Genomic DNA, 20,133 nt, shown 5'->3' on the forward strand with positions numbered 1-20,133 from the left:
ATCAGCTCTGGTTACAATAACTTTGTTTCTCACACTAGATTTAGTGTTGTTATGTCTAGCTGAACTCTCATTCCCATCCCCCCTCCCAGCATCAACTAACTCTAAAAGCAAAAGGTAAAAGATGGCTACATTTCCATCTGTTGTCAATGCAAAAACATCTGATGTTAGCAGCGTTGACAAGTACATTTTGAAAAGCCATTTATTTAAAGTATGATCTAAGTCTATTCCTTGTTTGTACAAAAACTCAGTATACAAGTTAGAAATTACTTGACTGCTGTGCAGATGCTGAAGGTATGACCAGAGATTGCTACTGCAATTTCTTCACTGTTTGAAATTTTGGTGCCACTGAGCACTCCTTCTATTTCAGTATGTATATCAATAAAGAACAAAGCAACAGGAAGTTCAGTACTGCTGGCAGTTGTAGGTGTGAAAAGCAACATGACTAGATAACCCCCATGCTGATGCCATTGAATCATTTTCTTTCATAAACCAAAATATGAGACAAGAAGAGGGAGAAATAGCATTTGGGATAGTAGCCGAGATATTTTGGGTTGTGATTTCCAAATTAAGTATGGCCTTGTATAAAATTTTGGTTGCCTTCTTATGATGTCCCAGTAGCAGATGGTTGGGAAAAGATCAGGGGGGAAAGGGAGAATTTGCTGTTAAATTGGTAGTCTTCAGAATAATTAATCTGCTTTAGAAAGACTGATTTTCCTACCCTGCCATTTGCCTTTTGGCTGCAATTAATAATATAGATGTTTCAGCTTCAGTGATTTTACCATCAAACCTCTACAATGAATTCTTGCCTAATGTTGTAATTATAAAAATTAGCTGAATATTGTGGCAAGATGGGAAAATGGCATCATTTTTAAAATCATCCTACACTGGCTTGTTGAAGCTGGAGGAGTTTCCTGAAACTACAATGTGCTTAAATTAATGACCATAAAATTGATGATGTATTCTGAAACAGAGGGTGGGGAAGAGAGAGAGAGAGAGAGAGAGAGAGAGAGAGAGAGAGAGATGATCATATTAACTGGTAAGTTCAATTGAGAGATAGATCAGTAGATGACAAACAGAAGACTTAACATAAAATTTTGGAAACCACATTGATGTCAATACAGAAACATACATGTGTGTGGAAAGATGCCTAATAATATATAGATAGGGTTCATATTCATGCTAACCAATGGTATGTGTAGCCATGGTTCATTGAATGAAGCACAGTTGGTTGGGTTCTCACAGCATGCTAAGCCAAAATAAGTAAAACCATAGTTTGGTTAAATAGAATTGTGAAACTGGTTTCCAAGTATGGTATGATTTCCTCCCAGCCTTCAATTGAGGTAGCAGGAATTAAGCTTAGAATCCTCTGAACATAAAACATGTTCTTTATCTCTGAACTTGGGCTTTATAAAAAAAATGTTTTACAAATTCCTTTCTAGATGGTATGTGAGCCTTCTTTTTTGTAATTTTAAACTTGGATTAAAGATTTTAAACTTGGATTAGAGATTTCTAGATGGGGATGGAAGTATGAATATAAGGAATCTAGTTCCACATTTGATAGGAATGTAAAATTGGATAGAGTATTTGGTTTTATATATTGCACCTAATTAGTTGTGTAGTCGTTCCTATGTATTTGGCCTGCATTTTGCAACAGGATGATACTCAAATCCTACAATTCAATTCAACAACCAAGAAGAACCAGTTTGGTGGAGTAGATAAGACATCAGGCTAGACCAGGGATAGGCAACCTTGGCTCTTTTATGACTCGTAGACTTCAACTCTCAGAATTCCTGAGCCAGCATGGCTGGCTCAGGAATTCTGGGAGTTGAAGTCTACGAGTCATAAAAGAGCCAAGGTTGCCTACCTCTGCGCTAGTCACCAGAAGACCATGAGTTCTAGTCCCATTTTAGACACAAAGCCAGCTGAGTGACCTTGGGCCAGTCATTTTCTCTCAGGCTTAAGAAGGAGGCAATGGAAACCCACTTGTGAAAACCTTGCCAAGAAAACTGGAGGAACTTTTCCTGGCAGTCACCAGGATTCAAAGGCTTGGGTTAAATTAAAAAGTTGACCTTCTCCTACCCGTCTTCCATTCTTTAGCAGTTAAGAAGAGTGGAATTTTCTTGCTGCTGAGATTATATATTTAGTCAGACTCAATCAATGTCTAGAGATTAGCGAGATGCACTTTTGCTCAGCTAAAATCCATTCCCTGAATATGCAAGCAAACTTGGAAGATCCAGTAATACTTGGGAAAAAATGTAAAGACAGATTAGTGCAATCTCATTTTGCTTTTGCATTTGGGTGCAGCATATATTACTTACGTCTTCCTCATCCTATAATTTGTATACAATAACACACATTAAAGTACTGTTTTAGAATTTGCAAAGATGATATACTGGTGGTACTAATAAATTTGGACTAACTGTATTTATTTTTAAACAGGAGACCAAAACTCAGTGTGTTCGAATTGCTACTAAAGGTAAGACATTTTACACACACACACCATGAATTAGAGGGCATAGTTATTTTGATTTTTTGCTGAGAGTTTACATTTTAAATTCTGTTATGCTTCCCGTAAAATACTTGGGTTCTGCTTGATGTTGTACCATGCAGACAGGGGCAATCTTCCCAGGAGATGAGTTACTTCAATGCTAGCTCAGTAGAAAGTTTTACTTGTAGGTGAAAATACAACAGCAGCATTGTTCAAAAGATGTCAGACTTCTCTTGTGCCAAGTGCAACTTATTCCAAAGAACAAGTTGCTCAGAGCCCGGATTTAAGTTTTTTATTAGGAAGAAGCTTAATTCTAGCAAGTAGTTTGCTTTTGAACGAGAAACCTGTTATAAAAGGTAAATTAGAAGCGGAAGTTTCTGATTCCCTTTTGATGTCAACAGAGGGAGCTTTCTCTCTTTTATGAAAAGAGTTCACAGAAGGGTTGTATGCATGTAGATGTTCTTCTTCGACTTCTTTTATTTATTTATTTATTTTAAAAAAGCTTATTTCACTCACTCAGGGGGGGTAGGTAAGTTCTAGTGATAAGCCAGAGAACTGGAAAAAATAGAACCAATTTGTAAAGTAGAAAACTATCTATTTGTAAAATTACAGAACACTAATCATGATACAGCTCTAGGATGAATTCTTGTCTAAGGTTGTAATTATACGTTATAATTGCAGTTTTTCTCTCTGTGTTAGTTGTGTTCTTAAAAACTTAAGGGCGGTGTTGGGAATGATGATGTGTCCTTTCTTAAACCTAGAAAATGAAAGGCTAAATATCATGGGGATTTGTAATAAATATCCCTAGATTTTTTTTTCTTCCCATAAAGATGAAAAACGCATAACTGGCTATTAGATTACAGTGTAATTTTTAAATCTTGCATTTTGCCCTGACAGTATCATGCCATGTTGTTACCATCCTTGCTACTGTATAGAGCTGTATGTTTGAATGTGTGTGTGCATGTGTAGAGCATTTCTTTTCAGATTATTAATTTTTTTTTCAGGCCTACAGGGCTGAACCTGCTCCCATTTTTTCTGTATGTATGTGTGTGTGTCTTGTTGTTGTAACTATATTTACTCCTTTACACAAGAAGATAGTTAAATTCATCCATGTTTTGTTCCAAGGCAAGTGTCTTATACATCTGGGTTTTTGGGGGGGGGTTGCATTAACTGTACTTTGGCCATCTAATGAGAAGGAAGGACTCACTGGAGAAGGGCCTAATGCTGGGAAAGATTGAGGGCAATAGAAGAAGGGGACGACAGAGAATGAGATGGCTGGATGGAGTCACTGAAACAGTAGGTGTGAACTTAAATAGACTCCAGAAGATGGTAGAGGACAGGAAGACCTGGAGGAACGTTGTCCATGGGGTCGCAATGGGTCGGACACGACTTCGCAATTAACAACAACAACAGCATTAACTGTACTAGGATTTTGTGGTATCTTTTAGATTAATCTGGACATAGCAATCCTATGACATGCTTATTCTTGAAATGCAGATAGGTTTTATAGCTGCACTACTCAGTTGGGGCAGTGCTTCTACATTATTTACTTCCCATGGGATAACATAGGATGCAAATGTAGCCTTAATGCCATTAAATCAAATTAAATTCAAACAGAATAATGAATGATTTGATTATTTGATGTGTGGATTATTAGGAACCACATGAACAGACCCTCTCTAGGATCATCTGTTGCCAAGTTGGCCTTTGCAATTTTTCTAATGCTGCACTCATAATTACTGCTATAATTGAGTCCACACAATTTATTTCTTTTCGCCTTTTCCACATTGCACATTAGGTCTTCATATCATGTGTCTAAAATATGACAATTTGAGCTTGATCATTTGTGCCTGGAGTGAGAAATCCGAATTGATTTCCTCAATATCTATTTGTTTGCTTTCTTGGCTATCCATGGTATTCTCAACCTTCTCCACCATCAGAATTTAAAAGCACCAATAATTTTTCCATCCTGCTTCTCAATGCTCAACCTTCAGTTCCATATTCTGAAACTATTGACAGACTAATTATTTTTATATTATTATATTAAATATTATAATTATAATCTTTGTAGGTACAGATCTTTTCCCAAGGCTTTTGTGGCTACTGTAGCATATATCTGGATTGCTGCTTCCTTTATGGTTTGTGGTTGATCGTATAAAGCAGAAGCTATCTACAACTATCTTTGTTGACTGTAAGGATAGTTGCTGTATCTATTGCCATTAGTTATATCTCCTTTATATTTAATTTTAGTATTCTCATTACCTTAATTCAGTGGTGGCAAACCTATGGCACGCATGCCAGAGGCGGCACTCAGAGCCCTCTCTGTGGGCACACGTGCCATGCCCCAGAGATGGCAACCATCCCTCTTCAACAAGCTACCCGCTAACTCGTTGAGGTTCCATGTGGCCGGATGCATCCCAGCACAGTTGGTTTCCCTTCCCCCTGTCCCATGCCTCCTGTCCTCGCATGCTCTCCTTTTCCCAGGCACAACCCATTGCATTGCCTCCTCAGCAGTAGGCCGGCTGTCCAGCTCAGAGGTGGCTTCTCTGAACTGCTGCCCGGGGGCCGCGGAGCCCCAGAGTGGCTCTGTCAGCCCTCATGCACTCACTGGCCTCTGTGTGCGGGGCTGATGGTGTCAGACAGCAGCCGCCCTGGCTCCTGCCTCAGCTTACCCTGCGACAATGGCATCCCTGCTCTGCCTCACTTAGCTTCACCCTGCAGGATGAGCCTCCTGTCCACTGCCCCACCTGCCAAAGACCCCCTGGATCTCCCCCAACCCTGCCTGGCTCCCACAGGCATCCCTCCCCACAGGCAATATCGAGGCGATCATGCCCATCTTGGGCACACCTACCTAGTCTGCCATGACCACTACAGCCATGCCCACCTAGTGGGCCATGCCCACCTGGCACCTGGTGATAAATAAGTGGGTTTTCGGTTGCAGTTTGAGCACTTGGTCCCTAAAAGGTTCACCATCACTGCCTTAACTTGTATATCATTGCCATTTTCAGCTATCAGAGTAGTGTCTTCAGCCCTAGTGATGACACCATTACCAATTGGAAATCACCTTCCTCCAATTTAAAAACCATAGTCATATACTTCCAAGCCAGCCTCCCTCAACAATTTAATTTATTTTACTTTGTTTCTTTGATTTCTATAGCCACCCATCTCAACAAATGATTCTGGGTGGCATACATCACCATAAAAGCATAAAACAAAACAATGCAGAGGGCAGGATCTTCAGCAAAATGGCACATCTCCTTGTCCACTCAAGCCAAAATTTCTTGGGTTATAGCTTATATATTCAGCATATTGGTTGAATAAATAAGGAAAAAAATATACAGCCTTGTCTCACTCCTTTGTTGACATTGAGTGAGTCTGTTTTGCTGTGTTTCACTTGGATTGTGGCTTCCTTTTGTGTATAGGCTTTGCATAAGGACAATAAGATTTTATGAGATGCCTGTTTTTCTTAAGGACATTCCACAATTTGACATAATTGATACATTGAGGGCTTTTCTATAACCAATGAAGCACTTACTGGTTTCTTTTAGTATTTTCATTTTTCTGTTATTCAGTGTGCATCAGCAATAAGGTCTCTGGTTCCTTGGCCTTTTCAGATGACCCTGATAAACATATGCAGAAGCTGTTGCCCAGGCAACAGGAGCGGATACATTTTTTTTTAAAGTTTAGAACAGCCAGATAATATTTGGAAGTGATTCAAACAGACACCTCCCTAATTTATTTATTTTTAATTATAAGGAAGAGGTGGAGGTAACTGCTTAATAAGACTTGTAAGATTCTGTTATTATAGCCAATAAAAATTGTGCACATTGGTATAAGATGCTATAATTCAGAAGTGCAGATTGTTGTTGGACAGATTGATGTTATGCAGTTAAGTAACAATTATCCTATAGATCCACCAAACTTTTCATTCATAATCATAGCCCTGGTTCCTGAATTAGTTGATGCTGCAGTGTGTTGCAATTCACTAAGGCATGCATTTTTTTTATAATGATGATGATGTAAGAGCAAATGGCTACTGTTGATTCTTTGCTACTTTTGATAATTCAAGGTCCCTTTGTGTGAATGTCTGACAGCAAATTTTAAATTGCTTAATGCCTTTAGAGGATTCAAGCATTGCCCTGAGTGGAAAATACAAAATCAAATTATTGTGATAAGCACATCACATAATCCCAAGCAATAAAGTGCAAGGACCTAAAATCCCTTTGCAAACTACTTGGCAACTATCCCTAACTCTGCAAGCATCTTTTTTCCCTTCTCTAATTTAACAAGCCTCTCCATCAGCCAAACTTTATCACTTATAGAACAAACTTTGGGTCTGCTGGGTATTTGAGCAGAATTAAATTCCCTCCCACACATGTATTCACACACATGAGCATGTGAGCACATACTCACTCTCTCTCTCTCTCTCTCTCTCTCTCTCTCTCTCTCTCTCTCTCTCTCTCTCTCTCTTTTCATTTTTAAATTGTTTCCTTCCTACTTGTCTTAATGAGAGAGAATTAACTATACCTGTTCCAGGATTAGCAAAGATTTTTTTTTTAACCTTCTGAGGAATAAGTGAAGAGGATGAAAATAAAATATTATAATGGATCTCCCATATCAAAAATACCTTTTGAAATCCAGGTTGGGTTGGTTTTTTTTTTTTTTTTTTTTTTTTTTTTTTTTTTTTTTTTTTTTTTTTTTTTTTTTTTTAGGTTTCTAATGCTAGAGGGCTGTAGAGATTTCTGCATGAGCAATTATTTTGGGGCCTCTGAAGATTTGATAAGTATTTTAAGATAAACTTCCCAACTACTTTATTAGTTCATTTTAAGTATGACTCAAATATTTCAGCTTTGCTTTGACTGAATGAAACAACTGGCATTGATTTTATTAGGATCTAAAATAAGAAGTTACGATTTTTCCATTTTAGTATTTAATTAAAATCACAACTAACATTGTATGTAATATGTAAAGAAAGCCACCAAAAGTATCACGAAGTCTAGCTAAAAAAAAAGCTTCTTTTAATTTTCCCAGACAAATAGAACAGAACAAACCATCCATTACCCACAAATTTGCACAAAGAAAGAGTAATCTGCTATGACCTGCAATTCTAAAGCTGCCTGTGGCCCTCAAAACCTTGGATGAAGCCTCCAAAATTTCTCCAGTATTGTTATTTTCAGGAAGGGACACTAAGAGTGAGGAAAAAAATGAATTCCTTCATGTCTTACTGACAAGTTGAAAAGTCACATTTGTGAGTCAAGTTAGTATCTATCTAAAAGTCTGTTACGTATAAGCTGGGTTGACAAAATCAGAAATGAGGAGGTGATAAGCCGCCTGGGAAAGCCAAGGGAAATCATCAAAACAATTAAAAAACAAAAATTAGAATATTTCGGACGTGTGATGTGACACCCAGAAAAATACGGCATACTCCATTTAATCCTTCAGGGAAAGATTGAAGGCAAAGGAGATCCAGGCAGAAGAAGAACATCGTGGCTTCAAAATCTAAGGGACTGATTTGGACAAAACTCAGCAGCACTTTTTCGTGCGGCTGCTGATAAAAACAGGATCGCCAACATGATTGCCAATGTCCGATAACGGATATGGCACAAGAAGAAGAAAAGTCCTTAAATAACTCTAGTGCAAAAAATGTAGTTGTTTTCACAAAAATGCTGCTGATGAGAGAGCAAGTGGACTGAAAACAGACATTATAATGCCTCATGTGCAGCTGTTGTGAAAAAAACAACAACACAAATTTTAAGTATCACCAGACCATTGAGTTATCGTGTCAAAGATATTTCTTACCTTAACAGAGAAAAGGAATGACTATGGACTGACAAAGAAAAAAAATCAGGTTTCCCTATTGAATTTCCTTGTGGGAAGCTTGCAATTAATATCAGAAATCTCCTCTTCACTTCCCTTTCCCTTTCCCTTCCAGCAAGTTAGTGGGGGAGGGAGCAAGGGATTGTGGGATGGCTGAAAACTGTAATGGAACTCTGAAAATGAAGATCAGGTGATGGATCAGGGAAGGTATGCAGGGGGTGGCATGCGTCAGGAAGTGCATCAGGGTACACAAGAAGTGCCACTCATATTTTTTAAGATACATGGAAGGGTAATGTGGATCAGGGAGAGAGTGTGGAGGTGTGCAAGAAGTGTATTGGAGAAGACATGCAGGGGTGGCATGGGTTGGGGAAGGTGCAGGGTGGCAGCACAGGTCAAGAGAGCATGAACTTGTAAGAGTGCACAGAGGTTCATTCCTCCCTTCCTTCTGTTTGCCGCAGGCATATAAATAGCCACTGCTAGGTTGGGGGAGGAAGTGAGGGATTGTGAGACCAACTGGGAAACTCACAGAATGTTGGAACTGAAGACCATGTGACTACAGCAGCAGCCAATATCACAGAGGCAGCCACTACTTCCCCAGATTCCATTCCCTCAGGATCATAGGTCCCAGATTTTTGACACAATCTGTAAGCTAGCCCATGTGAGGTGCCTTGGTTCACAGACTTAATAGTTGCCTTTTATGCACCATTTTGCTCAGTTGAAGGTCACGATAACATGAATTTTGATAGATAGGTCGATAGATAAAGGAATTAAACTGCCAATATATACCTCTAGATGTAAACATATCTGGGAAACGGTCTATGTTTTTTGGCAATGATCCTCAAAAAGAAAAAGGAAACTAAAAGTATCAGGATTTAAACAGTATCTACATGAGGAGAGGTTAGCTTGCAATCATGGTATTTCATATCTACCAATTAACTACATATCTAGCTGTCTCAGTAAAACTATAATCACAGCAATTGGAAAAGGATATTACAGAATTCTGAGGAAGAATTCTATTAGAAATTTGTTCATGATGTACACAATTCCCAACTTCTCTTCAGTGTGGTTAAACATCTTTGAAGACTGGTATCTATTTTCCCATAGGATATAAAATATTAATGCATACTTTTATGTATGTTGTGACATGCCTTCTAGTATATTTCCCAACAGTAATACATTCTTTGTGGATTTGTTTTTATTCAAACAGAATCTCCTTGAAACCAGATTTGTTTTTCAGCTTCATAGTGGAAATTGTTTGCCAAAAATAAATAAGTAACAAAATCTGTTTCCAGTATGTTATCTATTATATTTAACCAGTTAAATACCAGGGCAGTCCTGAATTCCATCCATAGCTCCTTCATAAACAATTATACAACAGAGCTAGAGTGACTGACACGTTAGCTGAATGTAGGTATGCCTGGTTCTGTAGAAGAGTCAGCCTTTTACTGACTTCATTACTGTGACTTTTTCACCATGATCTCATGATTCATGCATACAGTTCTATAGAGAGCCCTATCTGGAAACTATAGCACAGGTGTCAAACTCGCCACGTGACATTTTGCAACATATCATGACTTTTTTCACATTGCCAGAGCTGGGGTGGGGGCAGCCTCCACATGATGCAACCAGCCCATGGGCCGGCAGTTTGACACCCCTGCTCTATAGTTTTTAGGTTTCTTCAAGAGCAGCCCATTTCTAACATGCACCATACAACTAGGCATGGCTCCCACAAGACTGCTTCAGCTTGTTTTCACCTGCCATAGTGACAGCTCATTCATCCTTGAGCTGATTGTCCACAATATCCTTCTCAGCTGTCTGAATGGTTTGGGATTTAAGGCACTGTGTATGGTGTTTTTACTCCTAAGTGCACAGTTGTGTTTGGTGGTTGCAGCGAGGAAGAGATTAGACTTCCAAATGCTCTGTTGTGGAATGACCGGGACTTAGAGCTTTTCCCATCCTATTTAACATCTACTTGAAGATGTTAGGAGATGTCATCTGCCAATTCAAGGTGAGGTATCATCAATATGCTTATGATCCCCAGTTGTGCATCTAGTCCCAAGCCTCAGAGGGACATGCAGCAGAAACCCATTCACATGCCTGGAGACTCCCAATGTCTAGACAGGGAAAAACAGGTTCAGACTCAATCTGGATTAGATTGAGGGACTGTTCATTCATAAACTTTCTGACGGAAGGGCTGTATCATCAAGGATTTCACTCTTTATGGGATTGCTCTTTTTCAGAAACAGTATATGGGCAACCTGTGGGTCTTTTTCAACTCCTGACGTCTGCTCAAGGTGGAAGCCATGGCCGAGAGAGTTTGTCCTCAGCTTTGACTGCAGCCTTACCTAGAACAGGATGCTTTGAGGACACTCAGTCATGCCCTTGTCATCTTCCAATTAGATTACTTTAATTTGGTCAGAAACAGATGGACCAGAATGCAACCCAGTGACTGGTCTTGGCATCGTTGTGTAGCACCACTGCAGCAGGAATATTATACTCTTGCACATGCCCTGAGATGAAGAAAAAGTGGAATCTGTGGCATCTAGAAACAGTAGTCTTGACATCAGTGATTCCAACAGTGGTAGAGCCAATGACCTCTTCTCTGGTTGAGAAAAATGCCTCCAACCACTCACAGTCTTCCGGGTTCAGGATCAGCTACCCTATCTTAAGTGGAGGCAAGAAATAAAAGATTCAGCAAGAGAAACCAGCCAACAGAAGAGCCAACACTGTCCAAGGTGGAGGCTTAGCATCTTTGATTTACTGGCCTAACTCCTTAGGAGCAGCTATTAAGAACAATTTTTCAAGCCACAGGTCTGTCATGCTTACCTTGCTATGCTTGGACTTAAAAGTTCTGGATTCTACCTCACTGTGTTTTGTGTCTCTTTCCTTGGATTCCTGCCTTTTTTTATTAGGTTCCTGGACTCAACCCGTGCCAACCTTGTTGACTACATTTACAGTTTCCCTCTTAAGATCATGGTAAAAAGGACTCTTCTAAAAATTCTGACTGAGTTTTTGCTTATCAGTGAACTTGCTATACTGTTGGCTGGCAGCCAGCAGTGTCACACAGAAAAAGGAGCTGCTCTGGCTGCAATCCAATTCAAGATATTGGTTTTTCTCTTTAAAGCCCTGTATGGCTTGGGGTCTGGGCCTTTCCCTGTTGAATGAGAAAGAATTTGTAAAATAAATGCAGTTGGACACCTTACAATACTTTGATCTGAATTCAAAAACATCAAATGCCCAAATGTTTGGGAAGCGTATATCCAAAATTGAATTATTGCTTGTGCATCGCACAAAAATTAAAAATAACAGGGAAAATAATTTACAAGATAAACTTAAATATTTATGGACCTAAATGCCCATCTGTATTTTTAACCTCTATTCAAAACTGTAGGTGCCTCTGTGTGCATATGCATGTATTTGATATATTTTATTTTGCATCGATAATCAGTGCACAAGTTGAGGTCCAAGTATCTCCTTTGGATTCTTTCATTTCTCTTTTGGATTCAATCATTTTCTTTTGGGTAGTCTTTGTTCTTACAATGAACAAATTGGTTGGATGGCATTCTCTCTGTCTCGAAATTCAATAATCTTGTCAAGTGATAGAGCACCCAGAAATCCAATTAGTACAAAATACTACTCCTTCACCAGTCTTGTTCCAAAGGACATCAAGTGACTCCTCGGTCAAGCCAACTTCTCTGCCACTGACTTCTTGCCACATTAAGAATCTTTGTAAACGAAAAAGAGTATTATTCATTATTCCAAGTACTATTGCCTAACATTCTTATAGTGGAGATATCACAATCAGGTTTTCACTGTCAACAGCTTACTGCATTCATGGAGATTAGAAATTAGACCTCTATAGAATGGACCTCTCATTCTCCACATCAAGCATGAATGCTGAAATACCATGGATTGTTTGGTTGGTTGGTTTTATTTAATTTTGTGGCTGCCCACCCAACATGCAACCAGAGCAGCTATAACCACTAAAAAGCATGAACAAAATTATAGAACAGCAGTTAAAACACATCACTTCCAAGGCAGTTCATACATCCATAATGAATTAACACTTAAAACATCTAAAACCTGCTAAATTGGCTGCACCAGACTGACACTGGAAACTAAGACTAACATTTAGGACATTTTTTTCACTGGAACAAACTATTAAAGCCATAAGACTAAGACCACACTGCGGGCTCAGAAGTTTTCAATAGCAGAACATAGAGACTGCAGCTACCTAACTTTATCCCTTTCAGTATGTTCATGTCTTAACCAAAAGACATTAGCCTTTCAAATGGAAGATACCATTTTATACCCAAGGAGGTTTTACTGTATGTCTACCATAGCCTAGATATCTGTAAATGCCAGCCTGAAGGCTCCAAGCAGTACCTTTGATAACCCCCCTCCCCATTTAAAAGCCACCTGGCTTATGTTCAAAGTAAGTGGTTACATAACAGTCATTGGATTCTACATTCATTTCACAGGATTACCATACTGAATAATGTGTCTTGTTGCTTTTAAGAATTGCTTTTACTATTCTTGGCCTTCTAAAGGCTATGTTTCTTTTTTTTTTTACCAGTAGTTTTACAAAGTAGCTACCACCAAGTTTTACTATGAGCCACCCAATAAGTCCTTCCTCTGCATAAGAATAGTCACCTATGTATGTGAATCATAGAGAATTATAATGAAGAACTGGTTTCAGAATTCACCAATCATTGCAGTTCTTCAAGTTGTCGTCTCCTACCTTGCTTGATGTCACTCTTTCTTTGAATGCACTTTGTCTTTCTTAGGAACTGAAGAAAGTGGTATAATAGGGCAGGAGGAGCACCAAACATTTCTTTCGGTCCTGACAGGTTACAAAGAGAAGGTCTACAACAGTGGTTCTCAACCTTTCTAATGCCGCGACCCCATAATACAGTTCCCCATGTTGTGGTGACTCCCAGCCACTTATACATCACCGGGTGCCAGGGGCATGGCCAAAGAAAAGGGAAAAAATGGCGGACAGCCTTGTTTGGTGACCCCCGTGAAATGGTCGCTCGACCCCAAATGGGGTCCTGACCCACAGGTTGAGAACCACTGGTCTACAATGACCAGTTGAAGAATTGCAGTTATAGATTTCTTCCTCAACTTCAGATGACTGAAAAGGCATGCATTCATACAATTTTTCACAAATATTTTGTAAATCCTTTTGGTATAATAACTAAAAAATAACCACTTGACTATATACAATTGAAAGGCAGCACAATATATTAAGAATATTTTTACAGTTGTGCGACCTGTGAATAATAAATTGATCATGTGTACAGATAAAAAAAATGTACATGGTGTAATTGTACTTCTGAAAGCCTTGAAATTATTTAATGACACCTGAGGTTTAGAATAGTTAAATTTAGAGTTCTTGTTTTCATTCCTGTTTAATAATATTGCACCATAAATGAGTTTTCTGTTTAATTAATGTCTAGATAATAGAAGGATTACAGAGAGCTGCATGTATATTTCATCCCTTTGTGTCTGTTTTTTTTATTATGATAATACAAAAATCTTTAATGCTGATAACGCTACCCATATGTCAACTGGAAATCCACAGAATCAAGAAGATAGTAATATACTCAGGATGCTAAATGAAGTCCTAAGGCTAAGCCATGTGAGCAGTTGAAGATACTCCAACCACAGTCCTAATACTTCTAGTTTCTTTAACATACAAAATACTGGCTTTCCATGATTTAGCTTATTATATCTGAATCTCTTAAATCATTTAACTGACTGCTTCTTCTCTTTCTCCCTCCCTTAGACAGTTCTTAGACTGAAAGTATAGCACTGTGGCATCTGTGCTATTGCCCCAAGTGCTATTCCTATGTGTTACGATCAGTACAGCTTTTCCTTAGATTTATGTTTCTGGCATATGGACAGCTGGAAGTCATTTAAGGAGACCATTGCGTGTCCTCATTTCTTCAATATAATATCCCTATCCACAAGACATCAATTTAGATGTCTTCCCCTTTTAGAATCATCCATTTGATATTTAATCAGTGCTGTGAAAATGGCATTGAATAGAACAACATCTATGTTTATACATTTTTTAAAAGAAATATTTGAACGTTACAGCAGTTTGCAAATATTCAGAAGGCTTTACTTAACCTGCTGTGCTGATTTTCTGAATGTGCACAGCTGTTGTTTTTTCCTTTCTAGATTTTTGCCAACATTCAGACACTATAGTAATGTAAAATGTAAGATATTCGAGAATTGTGTGGGTTTACAATACACTTGTTTTTTCACACTTCCACAAATGCATTGTTTCTATGCCAAAAATCTGCAGGTGTTATAAAATCAAAACGGGTATGCCTATGATTTTTATTACTTGGCAAAACTTTATCTGGTTCTGTTCTTCTCCATGCAAATACATTGACTTCTCTACATTTAATGTCAGCATTCTCTGCATGGCTTAAGTGGTTATAGGTAGGTAATTTATTGTAGAATGTGTGATGTGCCTTTTTATATGACTTTATATGGTTTCAACTACATTGGTTTACTGTCTTTATATTATTTTTAACTGTGAGCTATTCAGAGTCATGTATTTAGATGGGCAACTATAGCCTTTGATGAGATTTCTCTTTCTCTCCGAAAAATAAGTTACTTAGTTCTGTACAGCCCATATTGTTTTCAAGATCTGGAAAAGAATGATTCATCTTGATTACCCAAAATAATGATACATATAGTATTCAGAACCAAAGCAAAAACATTTGGTATTTTGCTTTTTTTACACTGCTGTCTGAGGGAATCTTATTTATGTGTTAGATGGTGGTTGGGCAGTAACTAAATTTCCATTATGAAAGTGTTTTGCAGAGCCTGAAGTAATAGTTCCATTTGTTTTCTTCATATTATTCCATTTTCCTATTTTTCCTCTTAATTTAATCTTTCACCTTCATATAATTCATCACACTTCATTAGTTCCCTCTGAGAACAAGTTACATTTCCCCTATACCAGCTCTAGTAAATAGGCTGAAAATTAGATTTTTGTACCTATAACATTCAGTCTCTCTTGTGTCCTGTGGAACTGACTGCATTCCTTCGGCAATGAATCAATCTTCTTTGGAGAAGTTAATGGATGACTTTCCAATTGTTTTATATTAGTCTAATCAGATTTTCTATTTCTATCTATCAAGCTGCCTTTTTTCACTCCTTTCCCAGTTCTCCTAAATACAATGTCTTCTGTGAAGCATTTCTTGTACCCTTAATTGTTTTGCTTTAAAAAAATGTTTTCCCATTTAATGCTGTACTGATTTCTTCTCCCTCCCCCCCCCCTAATTTTATGCATTTTCCCATCCTTTAATACATCTCCTTGAACATGCTAAATGAACTGCTCAGGGGAACGTTGGTCATTTAACTTCAGCTCTGTGCTCAAGCGAGGAAAATGGTAAATACCTATAGGATCTTGTTCATTGCTGATAGAGAAAATAAGAAAACAGTCTAAAAGAAAAGATTAGATTTTAACATTGCTGTAGAATTCCTTCCACTATTTCCAAAATGCCTTTTCTAATTTGTCACTTGTAAAGGGGCATTTTACTCCGGCAGATAACAAAAACATTTAGACATGCCAAGCCTTGGGTATAGTAGCTTCCTCTGCTATTTGGTATGCAGGCTATTAAATAAATACAGTGTGTGGTGATTTTTTTTTTTTTTAAAAAAAGAAAAACTGAATTTCAGGAGAAGAGCGATCAGAAACTCTGTATTTTCTGTATAGGAAATTTCCAGCATGAATTTGTATTTTTTTTCCCTTTTTTGGAGGGGACTGATGTTGCCTACTTAATATATTACTCATAACATGCCTAAAATGTACAGATCACATCCTGATTTTGAAATCCAAATGATAATTTAGGATTCCTGCTCTGAATCTGCATTATACGTGCAATTTAATTCAGAGGATCCTTTGGGTTTAGAAGAAAGTATAAATAATGAAATATTGGACGAGATGATAGGTGGGTGGTTATAATCTAAGGCCCCCAGTCATAATGTAATTGATGTTATACACACGGCTTTTTCTGAAAGGCATGCCTTGCAGATAACGAAAAATATGTTAAACCAGATATGTCAGGAAGATTTCAAGATGGGACTTTAGTATGCCCAAACACTATTCACAATCTCCTCACTGATTATATTAGGTCAGCAAGATCAACAGTCTCTAGACGGATAAGCTTTACGAGTTTGTAACTGAATGTATGATGAAGCTTTGAATCTTAATGGTATCATGTCACCCAAATGCACCTTGGCATTTTGCTTAGAATGTGGAGGCAGAAGATACACAAATGTAAGTTACAGGTTTATTTAGAATAGAGTGAAAATTGAATCATGGATAAATTCACTGTTCCTTCAATATGCGTAGTTTCCATTCCTTCCCAGAATATGGATACATTTTTGCCATTCAAGACAACATATACACAAGAATCCAGAGAAGAATCTAATTGCGCATATTTTTCTGCAGATTTTTCTCTGAAGTGGTCAGATGGGAGATCATATAGGAGTTTAATTTAAATAGCTGCCAAAGAAAAGGGATTGTGGATAAAGTTAAAAATGTTTCTTTCTTCAAAACAGCTTGAGCCAATGTAAATCCCATTCTATTAAGGCAATAATAGCAACAACAACAGCAACAACAACAACAACAACAACAACAACAACAACAATAATAATAATAATAATAATAAAGTTGGCAGGGACCTTGGAGGCATGAGCTTGTTTAATCCAGAAAAAAGGGAAATGTATAAGGTGCCTTTCCATGCGGCTCAATGAATTTGTGAAATCTACAAATGATAATTTTGAAATATTTATCTTCCTCCCACTATCCAGAATAGTGTGTGGTGGTTTACAATCCATAATTTTAATGATTTCAATAAATTTTGAAGCCGGTTAAACCTTAGTTCAAGCAAAATGCAGAAAAGCCATATCTTCCCTGATAGCTCTAAATTATAAATGATAGCAGCAGCTAGATTCTAATGAAATCTTCCTTCCCTTGTTTAATCAAGTTTCCACTGTGCATTTCTTTCAAAAAGATGTGTTAATGGGCTTGCACTCATCATGAGCAATAGTACTTTAACACAACTGTTAACTCTGTAAGATACAGGATGTTTGACAAGGATAACAATTCAGTTTAGACATAAGCAAAACCAAATAAATATAAGGGCTACTGTACATAGTTTCTTTCTTACAAGAGTTGTAAAGCAAAATAGAACAAGTTTAGCACAAAACAAATCTTTCACAATTTTTTGAGGAGCACTAAATTGAAAAAACAGGATATCTTTAAAGATGGAGGGAATAGATAATACACATCAACATATGCAACCAAAAGAAGAGACTTTATAAAAGGGATATGAGCACCATGTCCACCCAAATATCTCTCCCACAATACAAATTAATCCCCAGCTTGCTTTTTTCAACATATTTGTTTGTATGTAGTTATTGAAATGATGTATGTGGTTACCCACATAATGACTCTGGGTAGCTAATAAAGAGTTAAAAACATCAAAACAAAATAGCTAATAAAAATGTACTATAATAAAGCACAGTGAATGCCAAGGGTTAGGTTTATCCAATACTCTAGTGCATTGCTGAGAAGAAAAAAAAAGAATTTTACCAAATCTTGTTGGCTTTTTTACCTGATCAAAAGCCAACAGGATTTGAGCCACCTGAATTTCTGAAGATATACTATAAATTGAGTGACAGAAAAACTTCATCCCCTGGGTCCAACTAGTTGACATTGTTTTACAGAAGCCATTCTGTAAAACAATGTCAAGCCACTCTGCTAGAACCTGTGGAACAGGCAGAGACAATTTGAGACTTGGAGGAACCATGGATAATCTGGCCTGAAGGGCTATAGAGGTAGTAACCAGCATTTTGAATTGCACTTGGAAACTCATAAGGAACCTGTGTTAACTTCTGATTCAGTGATGATACTATGGTGCATTCATAACTACCAGGACCAATGCATTCTGGATTACATGCAGTTTCTAGGAATCTAGGTGGTCTTCAAGACAGGCCCCATGTAAAATACATTATAGTAGTCCAAATAGGAATTAACCAAGACCTGAGTGACTGTGAGCATATTTTCCCAACCCTGAAATGGGCACAATTGGCATATAATTGTCTCTTTTTCCAGCTGAGTATCTGCCAGCCTGATAAGAGTGGGAAAAGAATTACATTTAGGCACTCTTATTGCCACAAAGTACCCCTTACAAGGGCTCTTACCCACGTTCAGTTGGATTTGCTCCTTGTTTTCTTCCAGCAACATGCTATCTACCTAGCTCATCTGAAAACTAGAGGCTCTTTGGAATCCCCAAGCAGAGAGTCTGCTCCAGTGTGATTTAATCCAAGGTCAAATGTTCCCATCATTCCTATATCAAAGTTAATTATATTAAATTTTATTATTATATTATCAAATAACTAGTAACAGGTAGTGTCACCCTAGTGTCCCAGATACCCTCTGGAAAAGATTCATTTTAACCTATTTCTAGAAAGCAACTAAAAGGAAACTGGCCTCAAACTTAAGTGGGAGGCCATTCCATAACAAAAACACCATCAGTGAAAAACAAAGCCTGCAAGACTTACTAGACCTTCAGCTCCCAGAAGTGGGGTACAAAAAACAGTTTCTGCTGGAGTTATTACATCAGAGTAGTTAATTCTGGTTAGAAGGGGTGGTCCTGTAAATGTCTAGATGCAAAGCCATTCGAACCGCAATTTGAATCATGCTTGGAAACTAGCTGAAAGGCAACGCAAGGCCAGCAGCAGAGGTGTGGTGTACTTATTCAGCACCAGATAATAAATATCTGCTGCATTTTGAACTAACTGCAGTTTCCAAGTCTTCAAAGGTATGTTATGTACAACATGTTGCAGTTATCAACTTGCATAGATATGGAGGCATGAGTTACTATTGTAACATCACTCACATTGTACAATTAGGTATCATCAGCATATTGGTGATACTGTACTCCAGTGTTTCTCAACCTTGACCATTTTAAGGCATGTGGACTTCAACTCCCAGAATTCCACAGCCAGCAATGCTGGCTGTGGAATTCTGGGAGTTGAAGTCCACATGCCTTAAAATGGTCAAGGTTGAGAAACACTGCTGTACTCCAAAATAATGGATGATCTCTCCAGCAGTTTCCTAGCAGAGAGATATGGAGGCTGAATGATATAACAGGCCAGATTCTTAGTGGGCTTTTTAAGAAGATGTTTCAGTGCTATGGGCAATGTGCTATTCCACAGAGTCATTGACCACTTCCCTAACTAGTCATATCTCCAGACCCATGAAATTACCTTGAAGGAGAAGGATATCAGATATCATAGGCTATGCTGGGAAATGCCCTCTTCATATCACTGTCACAGTGTCACACGCTTCATATCACACTGTCACACATGCCAAAGGAGTCCCAAATAACATGACTAGATATTATCGTGATCATCACTCCTCCTAGATACAGTCAAGTTTTCTCCTTGAAAATAGAAAAATTTAATTTTGTAACAATAGTAAATAGAAAAATAGAAATGAAATACAAATACTTAAAATCTTTAAGGTGTGCAGGGACCCATTTCTTGGTTAATGGCAGGTGGCATATTCTTGTCTACTCTGCTTTTTAATTATTATATTCTGCATCTCTGATTTACTTGCAAGCTTTTCTCTTTTACATATATTTTAGCAGAGGTTATTTGGATGTTGTCTACTCTGCTTTTTAATTATTGTATTCTGCATCTCTGATTTACTTGCAAGCTTTCCTCTTTTACATATATTTTAGCAGAGCTTATTTGGACGTTGCAGACTCTTCCACAGTAGTTGCCCTTATCTG

The 20,133-nt window shown here is 37.9% G+C and overlaps 1 protein-coding gene across 17 annotated transcripts in view; it reads left to right on the forward strand.

The window, feature by feature from the left end:
- Positions 1–20,133, forward strand: part of PTPRK (protein tyrosine phosphatase receptor type K) — a 365,757-nt gene that overhangs the window by 286,129 nt on the left and 59,495 nt on the right. For all 17 annotated transcript variants that reach the window (XM_039324759.1, XM_039324750.1, XM_039324769.1 and 14 more), the window contains one exon: positions 2,440–2,476. In XM_039324759.1, coding sequence (XP_039180693.1) covers positions 2,440–2,476 — 37 coding nt within the window. The remainder of the gene's footprint in view (positions 1–2,439; positions 2,477–20,133) is intronic.

The sequence above is a fragment of the Crotalus tigris genome, unplaced genomic scaffold (genome assembly GCF_016545835.1).
Source record: "Crotalus tigris isolate CLP2741 ecotype Arizona unplaced genomic scaffold, ASM1654583v1 scf7180000017611.44802233496:7321179, whole genome shotgun sequence".
NCBI lineage: Eukaryota > Metazoa > Chordata > Lepidosauria > Squamata > Viperidae > Crotalus > Crotalus tigris.